General features: G+C 37.8%; 2 protein-coding genes across 2 annotated transcripts; one reads left to right on the forward strand and one right to left on the reverse strand.

Moving 5' to 3' along the window:
- Positions 1-1,296: 1,296 nt before the first annotated feature.
- Positions 1,297-9,353, forward strand: LOC120326387 (stabilizer of axonemal microtubules 5-like). The gene is made up of 6 exons (XM_039392664.2): positions 1,297-1,382; positions 2,025-2,095; positions 2,600-3,421; positions 3,856-4,114; positions 4,927-5,046; positions 5,588-9,353. The coding sequence occupies exons 2-6, from the start codon at positions 2,028-2,030 to the stop codon at positions 5,783-5,785; spliced, it is 1,467 nt and encodes a 488-aa protein (XP_039248598.2). The 5' UTR covers positions 1,297-1,382; positions 2,025-2,027; the 3' UTR covers positions 5,786-9,353.
- Positions 9,354-10,253: 900 nt separating this feature from the next.
- LOC120326015 (NADH dehydrogenase [ubiquinone] 1 alpha subcomplex subunit 10, mitochondrial-like) lies at positions 10,254-16,265 on the reverse strand. The gene is made up of 5 exons (XM_039392222.2): positions 15,688-16,265; positions 13,681-13,810; positions 12,876-13,004; positions 11,826-11,949; positions 10,254-11,093 (listed from the first exon to the last, which is right to left on the reverse strand). The coding sequence occupies exons 1-5, from the start codon at positions 16,184-16,186 to the stop codon at positions 10,812-10,814; spliced, it is 1,164 nt and encodes a 387-aa protein (XP_039248156.2). The 5' UTR covers positions 16,187-16,265; the 3' UTR covers positions 10,254-10,811.
- Between the last annotated feature and the right edge of the window lie 8,483 nt (positions 16,266-24,748).

A 24,748-nucleotide genomic window follows, 5' to 3' on the forward strand; every position in this document is an offset into this window, starting at 1 on the left:
TAGCATTTCGGTAGCGCATATATATGGTCTCATGAAAATAGGGACCTCCAGAAAGAAGTATGCGCACCAAGATGGCGCACAACCTGAACATAGTTTTTGTGTACCGGTTAGGACTAAGGTTGTGCGACATTGCCGACATAGTCATGCACTGTCCGGAATTTTGCTTCTTCAAATATGGTAACCCTAACCTAGCCTGAATTTTAGGAATGATTTTAATATAAGCCCTCCCCTTAAAATAGGACCTATTCAATACCGCAAATTTTTTTTACCTGGTCGATAGCAAGAAATCTCTCCCATACGTTATAAATGATTAATCTAAAACGTGTGAGAGAGAAAAACGTGTCATTAAGTAATGGATATCAGTTTTAATATTTTTATATTTGAAAATATCCTAATTTTGTACTTTCTAATTTTGTTTTTGATAAATAAAATTATAAGACATCCCCAGAAAATAAGCCCTAGTGGTATTTTTCGAAATAAAATTAAAATAAGACACTGTCTTATTTTCAGGGAAACACGGTATGTATGTTTTATTTGCCTCAAAAATGTAACAGTATCTGCCTAATAATTAAACAGTAAAACAGAGACGGGATACATGTTCAAGACCTTATTACCTTATTGGCCCAAGACACAGATGTACGACATGTACCCCTAGCAATTATAACAGCAGTTTAGGACTGCTGCGTTATACTAGGACAACAGACATAAAATTGACTATACAAATAAAAAAAAATACACAAGACAAAGAGGTACGACACAACGACAATATGTACAATAGTCAGTTTATGGCACGTCCATATCCCAGGTTCCGGTGTGAAAAGATGGAGACAGGGTATGGATCGCTGAATCGATATGTTTTTACACTATGTCTCACGAAACACGTAAAGATTTGTTAGGGATATAAACTTGCCAGAAACCAACGTTGGATGTAAAAGATAAATGTAGAAAACCTTTGTTTGAACTTGAGTTGTTAATCATATGATAATAGCTAAATAGTTTGTCGGTTGGTAAAAGTGCTAGGTGGGTAATGACAAGTGGGGAAATCTGCATTGTGGTCACGTGTATGCGAACCGCACTGCGACGAGGAGAAATCCAGCAACCCTTTTGGCCGGCCTGACCTAGCGTTGTGGCCAGCACGGAAATCTCTTGGCGCTTCCAGCGACTCATTTTCCATAAATGCAGTTATTGGTATAGTTATATGCTGTAAACGTAATTTGTTTTCATTTCTTGTTAATGGATTGAAGCATCAAAGGGTTCTTCAAGATAACGATTACACGTTTACCGACTCCGAACACCTCACTACAATCGCTATGGTTACCGATATCATTTGCTGATTTCTAAAAAGTTTGCCCCGTCCCTGCATTCAAGGGATTCGGTGTTCGGTAAGTGTTTGTTTTTATTGTCCAGATATAATCGAAAAAATAAGATAGAATATGAGATTTGTGTGTTGTCTGACCTGAGACATGGTGGCAAGCGCATTCTTGCAACTGTTCGGTACCGTACCGGTACCGGTATGTTCGCACTTCAGCGCTTGTCATCCTTCCATTGCACCTCGAAATATAAAAACAATGTCCCACTATAAACAATTGACTAATGTAGTTTTTTTATTGTTCATCTTTTAGGGCGCCGAGCTAGATAGGTAACCTCTTGAGGTTTCCTGTGAATAACAAGTCCATGCTTCCGAAAACAAACAAAATAACTAATCCCATACCCGACTTGGAATGGTAACCGGACGAGAGGCCGTGGTTCGCCATATGGATGAGCCGTCTTATCGGCTTTCCTCTCCCCCAGGATAAATATGTAAATCCTATCCTATCCAATGTTAGTCTTCTGTTTGTAAATGTGTCTTTGATTTTCACATGGGGATGAATAAATATTACTTACCTACACCTACCGGTTTTGGCTAAAGTCTATGATTGAGCTATTTTATCAGGTTTCCCCTCCATAAAGGTATTATGAGGATTCATAATCATATCATATCCCGAGTCAATCATTAAGACATGTTTTAATTTTGTTTTTCATAGGTCATGGAAGCTCTTCACCTAATCCCCGCTCCACTTGCAGGGAGAGAATTTCTAGCTTCATCACATTTGAGGTATTTACTGCGTGTATTTTTTCACATATAGACTATTAATGTTTTATCACATACCTTAGAGCCTAATTTGGGTGTATCTCATTGTGTTTTTTCACATATAATGTTATTCATGTGTTATCTTAAGCTTTAAACTGAATTAGACAGTATCTTGTCATATTTTACACTAATATTCTATGGCACAAGGTGAAATTGCCTATGTAGTGCTGAGCATAAAAAATACGCTTCCCATTCTGATTCTTATTACCCTGCATGGGTTCGCAGGTTTGAATGCTGCAGCTGGTCGGTTACGGCTTCCTCCACCATCAAATCTGTGTATCTGAAAGCAATACCTAATCCAATACCTGACACGGACTGGTAACTGAACGAGAGGCCATGGTTCGCCGTATATGACTAAGCCATTTTATTGATTTTCTCCTTCCCATGGATAAATATGTAAACTCTATCCTGTCCTTCGTCCCGTGCATTTGTCTTAGTATTACGGTATAATATTGAAATTATCTTAAGAATCGGCAACGATGATCGTTATATACCCGAAGGTTGGAACAGCACTGTGGATACAGACTACAAACCTCCGAGCACCAAACAAAAACCTGACGCTGCTCTCCCACCGTTGCCTGCTTTATTTATGCATCAAGACCAAGAAAAAATAAACACACAACTTTCGGAAACAAGGGAGCAGTTTCCGAGAAAGAAAGCGCTTACTAGTACTGACACGCGTGACAAATATTCTGCGTTGTACAAAACAAATTTCAAACCAAACTCTGATTTAAGAATCAAAACTTTTAACACCACTCATGATTATTACTACACAGCAAAACCAACGTCTGTTCCCCCTGACAATACGCAGCTCGCAGTCAATTGGACGAAAAGCTCTTTTCCGCAAGGAGACAAAGAAAAAGCAGATGAACCAATCAGTACATATAGAACCGGTTTCCCAGGCCATGACACGAGCAAAATGAAAATTGAACGAGTTGGGTCGCAACATTGGGGCAATCAAGGCACAATAAAAGGGGATAACGTAAGACGATTTGGGACAACGCACACCAACACGTTTCATGGCCTTTGGAGCGCACCTCCTGACCCCGTTCCGAAGCACTTTCGCTCGTCAGTTCCAGAAGGAGATAAAGAAAAGGTCACGGAGCATTCAACGACAATGAGGAAGTCTTTCACACCCCACAAAACGGACTGGAAGTCTCAAAACAGTGGAGATTCATATGCCAAGCTATACGCAACCAACTACAAGCAAAGTGACGGGAAAGGAACGTTTGATAAATACCAGAGCACAGCTAAAGAGAGTTATCCTCCGATCTCCTGCGAGAGTCAAAGGTTTGCGACTTGAATGAATAATCTTATCCTATTATGGGTGTGGCAGTTGTGCATCATGATAAGCATGAAAGAAAACGATTGCTTACATACATCTGATTATTTCTGTGCAGGTTAGCATGTTCCAATCATGCTGGGTTTAAAATTTGCGAAATGGTTGCTTAAGAGATTGCTCTTCGCCAGTGTAGGGTTGTGGTTCACGTAAATGCTTGGTAATGACAGCTTCCTTAACCATCAAGCCCATACATCTGAAACAAATAACTATCCAACCAATCCCATACACAACATGGACTGGTAACCAGACAAGGACCGACAATATTCTATTTTTTATGATGCATTATTCACTCTAAACAAGCAGTTATTTTTTGAAATTTTTTCCTGAGTAAGATGAGCAGACTATGACCATGTTAACACAATTCTTCAAATTGTTTTTATAGGGTTCACCGTTCTCGAGATCGCAATGCTAGTGACATTCCGGAGGGTGACACAGATGCAAACCGTGGCACTGAGAGAGTAAACATGACAACAACACGACGCCACCATCCTCCCATGAATGTCAGAGACGCTCGGCGAGTCGATGGTTCAAAACTACGTACAAAAAGTAACGTTTTACTCGGAGAATCTACTCTGGCAGGGAAATTCTATGACACGACTTGTGATTCGACATACCAAACTGTGAATGTGCCTCGATTCAAGGTGGGCCATCGTTATTTTTATGCCTATTTAATTGAGTAGGGTGGCAAACGACTCCAATGTGTCTGTAAAAGTTGTATCGTTGCCTCCCAGTCATGTGATGAAAGCATCTTTTGGTCTGCATATATTGTTTTCTTGGTTTGACAAAATGAAATAAACTTTTTCTTTCTTTTATTTTAATTCCCTCATTATGAGCAAAGCTCTGTATATATATTATATGAAAAATATTTGCCTTGCATGTAAGAGAGATGCCATAATCTAACCCACTAAAAGTTACACACACACACCCTTTTTGGTGTTCTGTGCATGCAACATCCATAGCTCACAACTTGAGGGGGAAAAGGACTAAAAGAATCGCGTTTAAAACTAGTACACCAAGAATATAGAGCAGAGGTTGGTATAGTTTTAGAACCAATGGGCCAAAAATTTGGCCCATCTAGACTGACGGGCCATATAGGTGTGACGTAAAAAGTTACATTTTATGAACTATATTTACAGTTACGAAAGCAAACAATACGCATCGTGCCAAAATTAATTTACAGTAATCGCAATCTCAACGAATTCCTTGAGTCATTTTTAGGTAAAACATCAAAATTGGTTTCAGTTTGGTTGTGGCAGCATCTTGCAGGCCAGATTGAATTACCCAACGAGCGGGATTTGGCTCGCGGGCCGTACCTTGCCTATGTCCGATGTAGGGAAACACAAGACTTGAAACAATTCTAGTCAACCCCTCTCATAGAAAGTTTAAATTTTCTAGCTCTGGAATTTTGTGGTCAAGCAGGATTGACATTTCCGTTTTTTTGTTTACCTCACAGGCCAACACATACTACCCCAGCGTTGTTCCACTCAGTTACTATGGCAACCAACGTGAATACCCGACTACCTGGAGCGACTTTCAGAACCCAAGGATTGGAAAGATGATTCCTAACCCTGTGGTAAGATCGGTTTTGTGAATGTTTCACAATAGCTGACTTTACATCTACAGGTGGATACTCACTTAGTTAACACAGATAGTCCCTGAACTCTTAATAGAACTGAAGTAATTAAAATCTGAATAAAATTATGGCCTAACCTGGTACACACACTACGGGAGTAATGAACCTTTCCTCTCCCGGGATAAATGTGAAAATCTGATTGTATTTTGATCTTCATATTTATCCTGGGAAGAGAGAAAGTTGATGAGACAGCTCAATCATATGTTCAACCAAGTCAACACCCACTATTCTGATATCTATTTAATAAGGGCAGAAATTTCAGTTTTTGAACGCTTGCTCAAAATTTATTAAAGACATGTTAATGAATTATTGAAGCGAACAACGCATGTCACAAGATCAATAACCAAAATTTTTGTGTGGTAAGGATTCGGCCCGCGGTTTCATCCAGTTATTTGTATCTGGCCCTGCTGTAATAAAGGTTGCACACTCCTGCTCCAATGCATTTATTTCTCAATTAAAATATATCAATATTTTTCTTTAGGCTCTTGATAATCTTCGCAGAACTCACATCTCTGCACCACTAGGTGGCCAATACTTTTTCTCAACGACCCACGACTCCCATTACACCCCGAAATCAATCGCAAAGTACAAAATCGACTCAGGAGCGCTTCAACGGACCTCAGTCCCTATTGGAACGCTCGGAGAATTCATTCCCGGATGCCACAATGGATGGGACTAAAACAACATATGTAAATCACAGGGTAACTCAAAAAAACAGAACCTATGAATTTCCTAATTAATTTTACAAAAATGAAGACAATTTATTTAACACTCGAACTTCTGTTTGTCTATGATCGTACCCGAAAGTTTCGTTAATCTAGGACGTTTTGCACTATGTTATCTAAAACAGGGGTGTGCAACAGGCAGGCCTCAACCCAATCGATTTGTGCAGACATAGTGCAGCCTTATGTCAGCACTATTTTGTCATTTTCCAATCGCCTTTATTATTGAAAGGCTAAGCGATAGCCGCATTCTCTCCTCTTGCCTTACTCGTGACACTCAGGATGTTGCTAATTTTTCAATTCCTTGTGCACTTAGTGAAACTAATTTTCTTTTTGTGTGGCACAGCTGGATGTCTGAAGTTTATTGTATGGCCCAACAACAAAGATAATGTTGCACACCCCTACACTGGAATATGTTCCAAATGACTGTGGTTCTGTTTCTGGCTCACCCTGTTCATGTATAGAAATGCTAATAAAGCAACACTTGTTAAACTAAGCAGGGTATCTCTGTGTTATACTGTGTTATTAAACTTGAGTGAATGAATACTATTTTAGATTATTTTTAATACTTTAATACTCGCTTTAATTAGTTTTTTAGATGAAAGCCATAGTAGTTAGGACTAAAACTTCTCAAACACATGTATAGAAATACTTTTATGGTAAGAACTTCCAGAATAACCAGAATATCCTTTATATATATATATGGGTGGCCCAGAGGTAGGTATACAGATATTTTATATATTTTTATTACCTTCCAAGCAGCTAGAAAACTAATGTAGAATTCACACTAGATTTATTATCTAAAAAAATAAGCAATTTTTGTGGTACTTAACAAGTAACATAAAGTGAACTGCAAGTAGCTTCAAAGCAAATAAAATAGTTTAATAATTGTTTACCTACTTTTGGGCCACCCTGTATATTTGTGATTGTATTATCAACATGTGTGAAAATGAAGTAATATTTTTAGACTATTTTTTATACTCATGTATTGCTTTGAATTTGTGTTTAGGCATTCTTAAGCCTTATTGAACCGTCCTATTTCTGAATCACCATTTTGTCAAATACGTAAAATTTAGTAAGTTTAAGTCGGTTTGTAATTGCTTGAAACTATTTTTGATCACTTTTCTAATATTTTCAAAGTCACAGTTTAAGATATTTCTTTTGCAAGCACTCCTATGACATCCGAGCCATAATTTTACAGTCTTGTCCAATATATAATTTTTACAGTTATTGCTATTTGAATTTGTAATCTCTTGGCAGTGTGACCTGCGTTTATTTAACATATATTTAGATTTAGCCATTCCATCCATTTCAACAAATGTCACTAAAATTTTTATAAAAAGTCAAAATTTATCAAGTTGAAAAACCTTTTGATCGCTTTAAAATATTTTTGATCCCATTTTCTGAGATTTTTGAAATCTACATGTTTATTCATTCTCTTTGCCTGCACTTTTTTTTAAATTTAAGCCATAATTTTGCACTTAATTCTTGTGGTTTATATGCAAAACAATCCAGGGTAATTGAATGAATTTCGATTCTACCTAATGTTACACATTTTGGCACAGAAATATTTTGTTCATTGGCACCAAGGGTAAGGGGGGTTGAATATTACCCCCACCCTTCCCTTTTGAAATTAAGAACGCACGCACCTATACCCCCCCTCAATTATTTTTCAGTCTGCTGGTGTAACCCAGTCTAACTAGCAAAGTAATAGCTTTAATGTATATTTTTGAAAGCATTTATTTATTTTCTAATGCAGGGGTGTGCAACCTTTAGCCCACAAGGAAAACTTGTGCGGCCAGCGAAGAACCGCCACTTTTGAATGGTGTGCGCCCGCGAAACGGGTTTTTATTTAACCTAGTATGTGTAGTTCCAATTCATTTGCGTTGCAATGCCTATATCTGAGCTTGTGTGAAGCGAACAACGCATGTCACAGGATCAATAACCAAAATTTTTGTGTCTGCAACTACTAGAGAGCTTATGGTAAGTAAAGATGCAATCCGCGAATCCACCCATGTCTGGCCTTCATGTAGTAAAGGTAGCACACCCCTGCTTCTAATGCATTTATTTCTGAGTTCACCTGCACTTAAATGACATTTAAGCCATAATTTTGCACTCTTGTCCAATATCAAATTCTTACGCTTTATATGCAAAACCTCTCCGTCTAAATCTTGCGAATCCTATGTTTCATTTTACTTTTGAACTATAATTTAAAAAAAAAAATTTTAAATTATTTAGTGAGTTCTTTTATAATTATTAAAACCATTTCCGTCTATTTACTGTGATACAAATGATGCACTTCAAGTTTTTAATCGTAAACAGCATATTTTGAGATTTTTTGATTTTGATTATAATTTCATGACATTTTCAGATATTGCCTTTCACTTTATCGATTCAGCTTGCATTTCTTGGTACTCCCGAAGTATGTGAACCAAGATGGCGGGCACCGGAAAGTAGTATGTGTGCCGTACCACGTCAGTTCATATATATAGGCCCCAAACGCTTACTAGAACTAAAATAGGGAGAAGTGGAATAAACTTATGCCCTAACCCTAACCTGGTACACCTACTACATTCTGGTGCCCGTCATCTTGGTTCACATACTACGGGAGTACCCATTTTATAACTGATTCAATTTGTTTTTAATATATTGTGATTACATGCACTTAATTGTTTTATCAGTTTTAAATATTCCAAGTGAAGCCATAATTATAATTTGATCTTCGGTTTAATCATTTTGATGCTTTTCTAAATTCTGTCGTAACTTTAGACTTCAAGAACCTCCTTTAAAAATCTGAAAATCAAGACTCCAGAGACGGGGTAGATTCACAACCCACACGGGGTAGACCCTGATTATAGTCAAATTTAGCGGCTAAAAATCCCAGAATCCTTCCACTTTTCGAAATTTCTGGTTGCGCCCCTGTCCCGAGAGACTGTAAATTCTCCTCTTAATTTCAGTTAGTTGAAATTACGACTCCTCAGTGATTATAAAAATATGCCAAAATCTGACTCAATAGCAAAAACCTTTAAAAAAAAAAATTTGGTAAAATGGATTCCAGTTCCCACAATCAGAGTTCATTCGACTTCAGTTACCTTCAAAAATCTGAAATCCAGACTCAAGAAAGACTGAAAATTCACCTCTAGAGCTCCAGTGAGTTGAAAATACAACTATCCAGTCACTATAAAAATTGTCAACTTCTGACTCAATAGCAATAACTTGTATATGCCCTAGTCAAAAACGATTCCGGTCCCCGAGATTAGAGTTCATTTTCATTTACAGTTAATATCTGATTTTTCAAATAATTGCAAAGCTCTTAAATAAGCACACATCACATGAAAAGCGATTCCGCTTCAAGTTCCAAGTATATTTTTCAAATATTGTTCATTCATTTCCACTCACCATAATGAATTCTGATTGCATTTTTGACTGGCTTGTTTATCTTTTGTTGGACTGTGATGACATGCACTTAATTGCTTCAACATTTTATGCTCGTTCATGTATTCAAGTAAAGCCATAATTTGTGTATAGTTTTTGGCTCCTGTGTTGGGGTATTGGGCTGGCACTTGATGAGGCAAGTGCAGTTTTAAGTATTTTGTGGCGTCTGAAGCTGTCGCAAAACCATAGTGGGATTTCCAAACCATGGCGGCCGACTTTTTAGCTGCCACAAACAAATGGTGGGATGCAGGGTGCCACAGCAGCAGATTGAAACCCATGGCGGGTAAAATTGTGTTGCCACAAACCAAGGTATGTAGGCTGTAATAGCAGGATTGTCCCAGATGGTGACAAACTTTGAGTAAGAAAAGTAACATTTTCTTCATGGATAAGTTTTGATGGATTTGGGGTTAGGTTTCAGGTTTAAGTAAATATAATCCCGCACGACAAACTAAAATTCGTTACATGACTTTGTGAATATATCAGTTCTACCGTCATAAAACCATGGCAAGAGATGGCGCAGTTCGTCCGTGACGGCAGCCGCCATGAATTGGTAAAAACTGCGCCTCTGATGTGACGCTGATGTTTATAAAGTCCCATATTAAATTAAGTTAAAGAGCTCAGCGCATCAAGTTAAGCTTTAGAAATACACTCACCACCGCACCTTCGATTACGCTACATGGGTGCGCACCTTCGAATCCCATGGAGGAAAATGTGTAAGAGGATTGCTGGACTCCTCGTCACCATGGGGCACTTACTGGTCGATTACAGCTTCCTCCACCATCAAGTCAAGCATCTGAAACTAGACAACTAATCCCATACCCAGCATGGACTGGTAAAAGAACGAGAGGCCGTGGTGCACCATACGATTTAAGCTGTCTTATCATTTTTCTTCCGCTGGTCAAATTCACAACTTTAAGCTCTGATCGATGTAGTCTAGTCTCAAAGTCTCAAGCCATCTTGACCAATCCCGCTGTACCATAAATTAAACATTCACATCAAAATTTTCTCATCTGAACTTATATTATATCATATCACACACAAAAAATATGGAACAAATCTAGGACCTATGGAAGATAGCCTAATCAGAACTTCTCCAAAAAAGGTTGCATGCATTTACTCTCAAAAGTCATCTGCGGCGACTGAAATGACACAAGCGCTACTGAAGTCATATAGAATTATGATGGAAAATACTCAACTCACTCAGAAGTGAGGTGTATTCTACAATTTGGATCATTGATAACAATATTGAAGTTTGGAATTTTAATATTTTTCAAATTTTGGGGGTATAACATCAAAAAAAAATTCAATCAATTCATCAAATTTTTTTTTAAAAGAGGGGTCTAATAAATATTCTCGAAATATGGGAGGAGGGGGGGAAGATACAACAAAAAAGAATATGCAAATTTTCAAAAGGGTCTTAAGAGTAGATTCAGCCTATGAAAAATTTTGGTGGTATAACATCATTAAGGTCCAAATATTCTTGAAATATGGGGGGGGGGTAACACCGAAAAACATATGGAGAATTTTGAAGGGGGGCCTTAATGTAGATTAGCGCCAGGGTAGATTCAGTCCATGGAAAAGCCATCCATATCGTTTCTTGTATGAATACTTGCGCGCTGGTTCCTCTGCAAGCCAATAGAACTTATCATTTGTCTTCGTTCTTGAGTAATTGAAGTTATCTGTTGCCCAATGGACCCATTTTGGATACCATAACTCTTCAACCGGCGTGATTTGGTGATTTATAAGCTTGTTGATGTTCTGAGGGTCCGCCAGGTAGTCGTTATACCTCATCAAGATGGCTCGATGGCTGTCCCATTTGCTTTCCTTTTCCTGGATAGAAATATAAGAAGGGTTTAATATTTACACTAAAAAGGAAAGCAGATAAGGACTTTATAATAGTATGGGTCTTGGAATATGCTTGCCACCGCACCTCTGATATTATCTGACATGGGGTCGCGGGTTCAAATCCCATATGGGGTTCAATATGTGCGAGAGGATTATTGGACTCCTCCTCGCCGCAGGGTGGTTCAGGTATCTACTGGTCGATTACGGCTTCCTTCACCATAAAGTCCATGCATCTGAAAACAAATAACCGGCTAACTAATCCCATACCCGACATGGACTGATAACCAGACGAGAGGGCATGATACGCCATAAGATTAAGCCATCTTATCAATATTCCTCTCCATCAGGATAAATATGTGGATCACCATCAAGAATAGGCGAACAACAGTCCGCTGGCAGCATGTATCACGCCAAAGTATTTTAAGCAGCCCCCTGTTCTTGAAAAAGTTTTGAAAATTTCATATTACTCGTACAAAATTTTGATTTATGGTGCTCCTGAAGTATGCGCACCAAGATGTCGCACAACCTGAACCCTAACCTGGTACACAACCTGAGTTCAGGTTGTGCGCTATCTTAGTGCACATGCTTCAGGAGGTCCAGATTTATTTTAAAAATCTAACCCAGCCCAATACTCTCAAATCTGCAAGTATTTGTTTACTTAGCAGTGGCTGCAAAATGACGTACAAATACATTATACAAAAAATCACTTGGGCTAACCTGTAATGTTGGCATGTCATCCAAGTCAAGAATAATGTCATCAACAGCTTCCGGTTTCGTCCAATCAAATCTCAGGACTTTGGTTCCAGCTGTTGGAGCACTTGGTAGATACTTCATATTGTACCTAAAAATATTTGTGATGTAATAAAGCAGTATTTCCCAACTTTTACAATACATTTCAACCTCTGCCTATTCAATTCCTGTTTGTTTTTCAAAATTTAATAGATTATTAGCCATTTATACTCGTAACGTCGTAACGCACACTCTGCGCGTTTCATCAGCATGCGCGTTTCATCAGCATCCTTGCGTAAGTGATGTGGCTAATAATTAAAACCTGGTTATATAATTACTAAGACTTCCCAAGTTCATGAGTTATAAGGATGAATGTTCCATAGTTCATTAGTATCTTCAGCGTATCGTATTGAAATTTTAATTCTCTAATTAATTTGTGAGATGATAACAGCAATTTTACAGTGATCAATGCGTTTTTGTTGCTGCTGCCATGGAAACAAAACATCAATTTGAACTTCGGGTAACTCACCTAACACTAGGGTGACTAGGGATAACAAATGCGAAAAATTTCATCCAGATCACCACAGCCGTTTGGAGCCGACAGCTAGACCACTGGGCCATGGCCCACTGGTGAGCCACAGAGACATTTTGGAGTGGGCCGCAGACCAATTATAAATTGCAAGGGTTGTTGATTGAAAAAATTGATTCGTTAATATAATCAGCTTCACGCGTCTTGGAAAAACAATATATCCAATTGCAAAACATGCCTCGTTGCAAAAACGCATTGTGACGCAACAAACACATTCCATGGTCGGATGGTCGGAATAAAAATTCATTCTGAAATATGATCTGTTGCTATACATACATAGCATTTTTCGTAATTTAAAACGTATTTGGGACATTTTCCAGCTCTGGTCACACTCGCTAGTTAGCTGTTACGGTCTAACTTGACAATTAGAAATTTGAGAAAAAATTTTTGAAAAATTCTGGCTACGCCCTTCCTACAGCGGATATCTGAAAAACAAAACTTCAGCTCACCCCTCATCCATAGCTTGTAAAAACTCCAGCGGAATATGCTTTTCCCATTCTATTCCGCTTCTCTGAAGATTTTCATGACATTGTTCTGGTTCCACGTCAAGATATATCACACATTGTGGTGTCAGGAGTCTTGAAAAACCAAAATTTGAATTTTTAAGTATGTTAATTATTCAAAACTGTTGAAGAATGTAGAAAGCTTAATATTGAAAGAGTTGTCGTGGCCTAGTCACTAAAGTGGCGCTTCCAGAAGTGTGTTCACCAATATGGAGATAACTAAATTTGTTCGTCTACTTTACATCAAGTTGTGTAAAGGCACTGAAGCCTATGGCATGGGCAAGGGGTATATTCACTTGGCTAACACAGACAGTCCCGAACTCGTGATAGAACTAAAATAAGGAGAAAGCAAAATAAAATAATGGCCTAACCTTGACCTGGCACTGGCACACTACGGGAGTACCGTAAAGAGTTCTTAATTAAAAAAAAAACGAGAATATCGGTCAGAGCGAAGACTTATCGATCGAAAGTTAAGGGATCCCCCAAAACAGCGCTCTTATCCCATGGTGACACCTTGTGTCCTATCACTAATTAATTAATAACTCACTAATTATACGACATAATTCATTCAAAATCAATAGGCTTCTGGTCCGACATATGATGAATGCACATGCAAAATCTGGAGCAGATTCAATCTCGCTTTCGTGAGAAATCGCGTGCATCTTACAGACAAACAGACGGAAATACAGACAAATACCTATCAACATACTTACCGATCAAAAGCAATAAGTAATAATTCATTAAAACTCACTCAGGAGTCATGCGAGCCCGCATCAGATAATAATGTTCCAATACTTTCTCTGGCACCAAGTTCAGCTTTCTGATCGCATGTTCAAATACTTCGAGTCCAAAGTAACCCCGTTCCAAAACACATCCTTGGCCTGAAAATAAGGCTTATGGTTACTTAAGGGATGAGCCTTAAGGGATATTTCAATATAGTCAGCATAACGTGTCGAAAAATCAATGAAGCATGACTAGCAGAATTTGTGAAAATTAATAAAAGTTCTATTCATAAAAAATGGTTCATGTCGATAATTGAATTAAGGAAATTATCTTAGAATATTACAAAAGAATAGGTGCGTTTTCTAATTTAATATATAATCATAGTTTAGACCTGACATGAGCCAAATCCGACCCGTTGGGTACTTCAATCCGGCCAGCCTGATGCTGTGACAACCAAACTAAAACCAAATTTTGAAGTTTTAGCTAAAAATAGCTCAAGGAATTTGTTGAACTTGCGATTAAATTTGGTTTTGGCACGATGCTTATCGATTTCCTCTTTTGTAACATGTAAATGTTGTTCATAGAATGTAACTTTTTAGGTCACACTTACATAGCCCGCCATTCTGAGTGGGTTAATTTTGCCCCCTTGTCCACCCCTGGTTTAGACCAAAAGTATTTTAATAGAAAGTCACAGAAGTTTAAAAATTACACTTTTTTCACATTTTCTCAAAATACCTTTTGGGGTTAAAGCCTCTAAAGTGATAGTTATGTGTTATTTTTTCACATTTTTACAACTAAAACTCTGGACAAAAGTCACTAATACATAAATGTATTTCTGTAACGTTTCATCTGACCAAAATCAGAGTTTTTTCAATCACTTCGCTAACTATTATAATCAAATTAAATCAGCTTAATTGGATGAGATTCGAAACTATTCAACACAACTACTAGTAGAGGTTACGCGAGAGGCGAGACTAACTCCTTCCTCAGTCCTTCCTCAATGCAATGTTGTAATGCATGCAATGCTTGTCTAAGAAAAACTGGTCAGACAAAATTTTACAGAAATACATTTATGATAGTGTGCAGCTGGACTCTTGAATTGTGTAGTATTCAACACAACTTTGGTTTTCTATTTTGACTGTGTCTGGGAGACCTTCCTTCCAGTAATTTGATGGTGATTATTAAAATTGAATATTTCGCCAGATACACATAATGTATCAAGTAAAGTTAGCATTTTGAATGAACAATTGGAGAAGGAATGCATGCGCAAAAGTACGTGTTATCAGAATTTGCTCTTATTTGGAGCCGATTAGAGTCAATATTTCTCCACCTGAAGTTCTAGTTCCACTCAGTATCATTTCTTTTTTCAATGCTGGGGGGGGGGGGTACTCCCGAAGTATGTGAACCAAGATGGCAGACACCGGAACGTAGTATGTGTACCAGGTTAGGGTTGGGCTCCATAATTTCAGATACAAATACTACGAGAGTCACTTGTTTAGTCCCTGACCTCGTGATAGAACTAAAATAAGGAAAATTGGAATAAAATTATGGACTAACCCTAATCTGGTACACATACTACGTTCCGGTGTCCGCCATCTTGGTTTACATACTTCGGGAGTACCTTCTGGAGTCTAGTCTAAATTTTCCCAACTCTCGAGGCCCAGTTCAGAGACTCGATTTTCTGTTTTAGCTTTGGCCTAGAAACCTTGCTTTAAACAAAATCTTGTCGATAAAAATTTACTATCTCACATATTGAAATTATGAAACTGGATGCAAAATGCGAAACGAACAGGGCTACAGAAGGTTTTTCATAACTTGTTTTTTGTAACTTTTGCTCATAGATTTGCTTTATGTTTCCGAGAGACCTTAATTTTGAACTAATTTTTTCGATAAAAATAGAATCAGAAGAGTCACTATCTTTAACATGATAAAAAAATAAAGCTACAAAAGGATATATGTCTGTATGTTGATTTATACGTTTCCGCTCTGGAAAAAGAGCTCAATACTACAAGAGGCCACTGATAAGGATCCCTACCTGTCCACAGAAGATGACACACGGCATGAGCGTATTGCATGAATCGAGCTGAAGTCATTTCCAACTGGTAACGTCCAATATGGGGCCAATCTTGTGGGTTTTTGTAGAAATCTTCCAACGAAAGTCGAGTTATCGTGTGAAACAAATTCAGAGTCCTTTCGAGATGTTCGGGATGACAGTTGTGTGTTACTTGGTATTCTGGTTCGACAGACGGAAAATAACGCAGATCTAACTTTTCTGCGAATTCTTTTGCGAACGCCCCTTTTCCTGATTTTATATTTCCTTCGACAACGAATATTTTCGCCCATTTGTCATTGTCCAAGTTATGACGAATATTATTGAAATACTTGAACCTCACCGTTTGGATGAATTCACCCAATGTAGACCTTTCCGGAGTCGTGGTATGAAAACCGGCAACAGAAAAACATTTTGTTACACCCGGAATGCTGTTTTTAACAGCAGCGAGACCAGCCTGACGACATACCACACTAGCAATCATCCTTCTCGTTGGTGGCTAACGTATGTTTAGCCTGAACTTCACTTTTACATTTCAGAAATTAAAACTTAATAGCTGTGAAATTGAAATATTATAATTTAGTAGGATTTGACAAATTAAATATATTTAAAGTGTTTAAATTAAAATAATAAATTCTTGATAATACAACAACACAAAATATTTCATCTGAAAATTCGACAAATTGAACATTGATATAAAGCAATGCAGTGTCAGTAGCAAATGAAAACTGTAGTAAACATTATAACAATAAGCGCTTTACATATATCAGAGCTACTCAACTATTTTCACCAATAGTCCATTTAGAAAACTTCAAAGTTACTGGGGTCCGCACATTAAAGAAAATTTTTTTCATTAAATAAACAAAACTTCAAATGCAATATTAAATTCAATACAAGCGCAATGAATGGCTCGCTAATATGGACACAAATAATATCGCACATCGGTACCAGCACGACAAACTGTATAGCTGTGTATTTAAATTGTATCAAAATCACCTAAAACTATAAAACGATGCTTATGCTGCCAAAATAAACAAGCACACGAGGTCCAAATTCGAGGCGCAGTTCTTACCACTTCATGGCAGCTCCTGCCACGAACGAACCGCGCAGCTCTTACCATGGTTTTATAGCGCTGTTCAGTATTCAGTAATCAGTATTAACGGTATATTCACAAATAAATGTACCCGATTTCAATTAATCATGCGGAATTATATCTACTTAAACCTTAACCACAAATCCATCAAAACTGTATCCATAAGAAAAACATCCCAACTTACCCAATATTTATCACCATAAGGGACAGCCCTGTCTTTAAGGCCCACCTGCCATGGTTACGGCAGCAAAATTTTACCTGCAATTGGTTTTCAATTTGCTGCCGCGGTAACGGCAGCTCGTCGTTCGTTTGTGGCAGCTAAAAAGTCAGTCGCCATAGGCTTGGCCGTAGCGGCCATGGTATGGAAATACCGCCATGGTTTTGTGGCAGCTGCAGACGCCACAGAATACCTAAAACTGCACTTGCCAAATTTAATGATTAGAAGGTCTGAATTCGGACCACAGTCTGCCAGTTGAGTAGCCCTGACATATATTATCATTTAAATTTGATTTGAGGATGTCAAAATTAGTATATTCAATATACTAAATTTTAGGAATCATTTAGGATACGTTCATTTTGACATCTGATGTCTGACAAAACAATTTTTCCACATTCTGACAGTCAACTTATAACACTGGGGTCTAGTGTAGTTTCGTACATAATGTATTTTTTCATAATATGCTATGCCTAACCCCCACCTGACTACTCATCCAAAAATTACATCACTACGACGTCACCGTCTCACAACTGTCATACGATCACCCAAAATCGAACAAGGTATTTCTCTCTCTTGTCGCATTCATCCCAATATAAGAAAGATTGCTGTCGTCAGGGAGTTATACTTTGGCAAGCTCTACGACATGATTGTGAGGTCGCAGTCAGGTGGGAGTAGGATTGACATGTGAAAAAATTGTTATGGTACGTCCTCTAGAAGTACCTTAGGTGCGAGACTACACAAGACAGTACGGCACACTATCCAAATTCCAAGAATTTCTCTCCATTTGGTTCAATAAAACAAACACTCAATGTGTCTCACAAACGAGGGGCGCTTGGCACCACGTCAGATGCGTCATATCGCGCCATGCTTGTCTCAATATTTATCTAAATTAATCGCGACCGACAGTCCGACACATGACCAAAATTGCCGTTTTTGCTAAAAACTCTCGAATGCCATAGTAAAATTTTTTTTCCTTCGGTAAATTGAATTATTTTTTCCAGAGGAATTCAATGATGACGTTATTAGATTGCGCTTCTTTGTAGTATTTTGCGCAACTTCATTATACTGTATTTTTACCGATATTGAGGGACAACAATGTCCAGACCTCTCCCAAAGGAGGGGTGTCTGATCATTGGTAAAATGGGTTTCTCTGAAACGAGACGATGTCACCCAAATGTATAGTGTGCCGTACTGCAAGACCCCAACACTGGAGGAAATTGACCAAGACAATGTTATTCCAACTATTTTTTCCAAAATTTATGGTACCGTAAAAGCGCCTAACTTCGGACAAAATTACTATATTTTCGTCAATAACTCGGCCATTTATTGTCCAAACGGTGCCAAAATTGCTCGGTAAAACATTCGTGCGGTAATTTACATTCCCTGCAAATTTCGGTTCAATTGGACTATTTTTACTATTGAAATAATCGATATTTCTTGCCATCTGACCGTTATCCTTCACTGCCCTAACTTCGGACAGTCATTTTCTTCACTGCGTAACCGCGACGCACAGAGAGAAAGAGGCTTCCGATGCGGATGACGTAATCACGTCGTTGCGTGAAGATAAGACGCTCGATCGTCGTCGTAACGTAACATTGACGTCACGACGAAAATGCATTATTTGAAACTTCCGTCGTCCTATGTTTACATCTTTCGTTCGTTATTTTCGATACTTCAGATGAGTATAATAACACGTTAGTCATTTTAATCAGGAAATGCATACGTAAATATATCTGATGCAAACCGTTTCAATCCACAATGAAGTATTTTAACAGGCTTCTATCGAAGTCTTTGAAGTATTAATATTCTCGACGGATAGCTTTTTTTTTATTCTGCGCGGTTATCTTTATAAATGATAATTTATATCAAACACACGGTAAATCCGATTGTAAAGTTTAATTCAAAATTCAACTTAATCTTGTAAACATGTAGGTCCCGTTTATTTGTTGGAGATTAAATTTATTTTTAATTTCGAGTGAATAAAATTCACCCAGGCCGTATTCAATACCTGTCATTTCGACTACTAATCATAAAATAATGGTTAAGTCAGTGCACTGTGCCATATGGACGTTGGAATTATCATAGTTTTATATATTCGATTTTTAACGTCATCGATTAAGTGTGACATGTATTTTCATTAATGTAATTTTGGCATATATTCTTACATGACCGAACAAAATACAAAAATATTACATTGGAACGCCGTCTTTATCTTAACGGAAATTGTCATATTGGCTCCGTTGTGTCTGGCGTCAAAATTCATTTCCGCGACGCAGTGTGACGTCGTGTCGGAAGTGAGCGAAAAATAATCTACGTGAGGTTGACGTAATTTTTGACGCTGCGTGAAATCTTAATATTCTTACGGAATTTATAATTCAGAATTTTAGGTTTTATTTAAATCTCGTACGACATCTTGCGATCACTCAAATAAATTATATACATTGTTGTCGCCCTCTACCGAATGATGGTATTTTGACGATGATAGCTTCAGTAGGAGCGACGCTCTGCGCCGTTGAATGCCGGGCAGTCAATTTTCGGCAAAATTCCCGTTTTTTTAACAAAAAAATAATTATGCAACATTAAAAAAGATGAGAATAGATGTAAATATAACAGCGCAACCTATAATAATTAAAATTAGCAATATACGGCGCGTTTTAGCCAAGATATGGCCGTTCAAAAATTTTGTCCGAAGTTAGGAACTGTCCGAAGTTAGGCGCTTTTACGGTAATTACTACCTATGAGTTAGAGATGATTTTTGCAAATTCTTTGCCAAACATAGCCACACACTACAGTACCGGTACTACTGCACTACACTAGCAATCGTCATTCTTGTTGATGGCTAATGTATGTTTAGCCTGAACTTTAGTTCCAGATTCTAAAAATTGAAATTAAATAAATGTGAAATCATAATACAATGGAAAATTTGAGATTTCGCCTACAGGCATAAGCTTTCAATACAACATAATTCTTGATTTCAAGAATATTTTATACAATAAACATTTGAAAATTCGTTGAGCAAATGAAATGATACCAAACATCTGATAACTTTATACCTATTACCGGTACCGCCTACCGGAACCGGTACCGTAAACGCAGGTAACTTCGGATGGTTTATAACTTCGGATGAAATTTTCAATCGTTTATATCTCGACTAAATTACGTCATATTCTGCTTCTGGCAGTTTCTATAGAGAGTCCTTATATATCTTAATCTCTTATCATATTCAGTCGCCTAATAGGATTTATTTTTTGACACAAAAAATCACCTTTTTGCCAAAAATTGACACCTCGCTTTTGAGCGGCTAAAATAGCGACTTCTATCGACGCTAACTTCACTAAAAGACCGTCAATCGCTAGAGGGCATACACAATGTACAAGGAAAATTACAGTGATCACGAGATGTCGTACGAGATTCAAGTAAAATATATTATTTTGATTTAAAAATTTCGTCAAAATATCGACGTTACGGTGCTTACGCTGAACGTGACGTCAACAACGTGATTCAATTTCGCTCCATTTAAGGCCGACGTCACATTGCGTAGCTCGTGCGTAACTCGCTGCGACATTTGAACGCCAGACTATGTGGCGCCACGTGTAGTTAAATATAAAGTGAAAACTCCTACCTGATCCTCGTCACCAAATCCTACAAAAACTTAATTATAGCCCCGGTCATATGCTGTTTATTTATTGTGAATCCGATTAATGCACATTAAATTTGTGTGTTAACATTTCGGCATTCTTCGACCGTATAGATGTTGTTGATACGTAAGGCTGATGAACAGCCAGATACGCGTATCTATACTATCACAATGACAAGGTTTTACGATCGGCGATGATAATATATTAAGAGTAGAATGTTGCACAGGTGAGCATAAAACTCTGCACAGGTGCACACAGCAGGAGATTGGAGGTTTTTGGCGTTTTTATCCGTTTCATGTCTATCTGCCTGTGAATACATTATATCTGAATTATCAACACGGCCACAAGCTACACTGTTCCATATTGTTGTCCACTTCCATTTTTTTTACTTTTACTACCTACTGTAATTCATCATCCATTTTTCTTTTTTATTATTTTCATTCGTTTCATTTTTGTTTTGTATTAAAAATAGTTTTCCATTTTTACTTTTACGACTTATTTTATTCGTCCGTTTTTTATTTTCATTTGTCCCATGTTGTCTCATTTTTGTTTCGTATTGAAACGATCATAATAGCAAGATATAGCACTTTCATGAAATTAAGAATAGTCAAGAGATAAATGGTTTAGTTTTGCGAAACGTCAGGAATAGGGCTGGGCAAAATTATTACATGCGTTGTATTTTGAAGCATTTAGCGGTAATAATTATGGCGCGACACTGTCAAAATCGTCGAGTAAAGTGCTGAGTTCGCAAATTCCGCAGATAAAATTGTGAATTAGTCGGTAACGGTTTTAGCTATAATAACCGTTGGGGTATTGTTTTGTTCAAAAAAAAAGTTAAAAACTTGAGGGAAATAGTTATAATTAGTGTCCGACCCGCTATCAGGACCAAAAGCCTTATGACAAGTATAAATGCATAACGGCCGATTTATTCAATCATTATTATAAATAAAAATTCAGTATTCGCACAATCGCGGGTGCAAAGCATAACAACATCAATCATCGTCTTAATAAATATCTCCATCTCGGCGACGATAATAATATCACCGTTCGCTTTAAACTCGAACGATTAATAGTATACAAACGGTGATAAGTAAGATCAAAGCCAACACGTAAGATTAAATCAGAACAAAATTAATTTGGGTTTTGAAATCAGTCCTTCTTGTCTTCAAGAGCTGTTGCCGATGTAAACACACGGGTACACCAGATATATAAAACTCTGATGTCCGCCGACCCGGAAGAATTAATAATCACAAAAACGGCCGTCATAGATGAACGTCAGTGTGCGACACGCAAAACGAATCACGGCGTCGTAAGTTCTACGCAGCGACGTTATCACGCGTCACTGATCACGCAGACATTTCTCTCTCACGACGAAGTGACGCAAAGCGAAAAGTGGCCATCCGAAGTTATAAACATTTGGAATACAGATCGGCAGGCAAATAAAGTCAATAATTTGAATGAAAAAAAGTATTGATTGATATGAAACCGAGTTTATCGCGAGGAGAAAGGCTTCAATGTATTATATTCCAAGTTTGGCTTCAATTGAACAATAAACGGCGGAGAAATTGTTCATAATATAGTGAAATCATCCGAAGTTACCTGCTTTTACGGTACTATACATATAATTTGACTTTGACCTGAGAATGTCCAGGGCGAACCCAAACAAGGAAACAACAATCGTCACATTACTTTATATTACCATCCAATATAATTTTCACTTTTCATAATCCAGTACCGGTAGCCTATACGGAACTCACAAAATACCGTAATGAAACAGCAAACGGGGGCAAACAACTGAATACAGGATAACAGGAATATGAAATCGAAATTAAAACAAGGGAGCCACCGTAAAGTAAAAATGTTACAGCTGATATTAGAAGAATTGTACCGAATGTCATAAAAATTTGGGGACGAGACCGACGAGGATTTATCAAAAAAATAAAAATAAAGAGAAGTGGTTTATATTTTTTTAAACCATTCGAAACGTAGCCTATTAGTGTTATAAAGAGCTATTTTAGGTAATTCCCCCTTATGACCCCCCCCCCTTCTGAAACTTGGTAATATACTGATTTCTCAAACTACTCGGCGCGGCGGTGTGGCTCAACGGGCTAAGCGTTAGGAATACGCTCGCCACCGCACCTCTAATTACTCTGCGTGGGTTCGCAGGTTCGAATCCCATGCAGGGATGGTTATGTGCGAGAGGATTGCTGGACTCCTCGCCGTCGTTGGGTGGTTCACGTAACCGCTGGTCGGTTACGGCTTCCTCCACCACCAAGTCCATGCTTCCGAAAACAAACAATATAGCTAATCCCATACCCGACTTGGAATGGTAACCAACCGGACGAGAGGCCGTGGTTCGCCATATGGATAAGCCGTTTTATCGGCTTTCCTCTCCCCCGGGATAAATATGTAAGTAAATCCTATCCTATCCCATCCCTACTATATTGTGCAAATAATAGTTGAAATATGGCATCTTGTGGAGGAAGCTTCTGCCACTAAAGCTACACGTTTTTTGAGGTTGACATCGACAATTTACGAATATAAATCAAAAACTTGGCGATTTCCTTGAGAGTGAACCATGTAAAAATCCGAACTTTGGCAATATTTCGCATGTGAATTCCCTGTACGCAACGCTCACGAGACAATAATCATAATTCGTAGTTATTTAAAAATTTAAAATAAAACGTAAACATTAATTCATTTAATACAAAATCTCCATTTTCAGTTATTATTCTTATGTGTATCAATGCTAGGCCCTGTACATTTCGTTTCACATATAGACCAGCGACAGTTCGGGCAGGCCTAGATTGTTCCTCTACTCATTTTCTAGTCTTTTTTGGACGATTTTCCTAGAGGCAGATAAGTTAAGTTTGATTATTGCCATTTTGGTTGAGGTGCGATAAAAAAAAAGAGTGCCCGTGTTTCTTCTATTCTCAATGTAAAAGGCGTTCCACACGTTTTAAGCTTTATCTGAAAGTTTTATTCGATTCTTGAATTGTCTTCCATTATTTGCGCTCAATTTCTTTTTTGAAAACTTTCTACATTCAAAATAATTTTATCGGACAGGGATAAGATGTGAACCTTTGATTTATTTTGCTAAACTGTCGTTGTTGTGAAAAAATTGTTTTCTCCGCAATGAAAAAATCTAATTTGTTGTTAGTGAAAACAGCGCAAGTCGCACTGTCGCATATTAATTTTAAATTCTTTTCTCGAATCCTACGGCCCGACATTTCACTCCAAATTGTGCATTTTTAAGTTCACTGTTTTATGATATCCGGTACAATGGACCTTTCCCCGACCTTTGACCCCCGAAAAATTCTTCCTATAGTTTACTATTGCAAAATTTTCGGGGCTATTTTAAGAGTGCTTTTGCGAGTTGGCGCCTGTGAAATGGGGTATGTGTTTCAAACCATCACTATGATTCATCGCATACAACAACCTGTTTTTTTTAAATTACCGTTAAAGAATTTTAGCCTAATCTATCACAGCTATTTCTACACTAATTTTTATTACTGCAATTAAATTGAAACTCCTAGGAAGACAGGGTGACCATTGAATTATCTGATTTACATTTAAGTTTCTAAAACATAACTGAAAACTAACGAATAGAGTTCAAAAGTGCGAAAACGAGGTAATGTTTACGACCACGCTTGAAAATCTGTCTGAGTGAGAAAAGTGTCTGAGCGGATGCGAAAAGGGAGCATTGTTACGTCACTTTTTGCAATTTGCTGATTGGCCAATGTCACGAAGTAAACAAGGAAGTCGATGCTCGGGGAAAGGTCCATTCATTGAACATTTCGTCGACATATCGTTTTATTTCCGTGTTCATATATTTGAGCGCGTGTCATATCTACTCAAAATGACGCCCATGGTAAAGTTCAAAAATGCGACTCCTTGGTGGTGACTAACAATAATATGGGGAGTGCAATGTAAGGAAGTGGCGACGATAGTCATGAAAGCTAAGAAAACTAAGCCATGAAAAACTACACTGATTGCTAGATTGGGCATTGCTGAAAATGTGATAAAGTGGTTTAGGTGAAACTATGACGCTAAATTCTGTGTACGGACACTAATAAAACAATTATCAGGGAAAACACT

Source organism: Styela clava, chromosome 4 (assembly GCF_964204865.1).
Source record: "Styela clava chromosome 4, kaStyClav1.hap1.2, whole genome shotgun sequence".
Lineage (NCBI taxonomy): Eukaryota > Metazoa > Chordata > Ascidiacea > Stolidobranchia > Styelidae > Styela > Styela clava.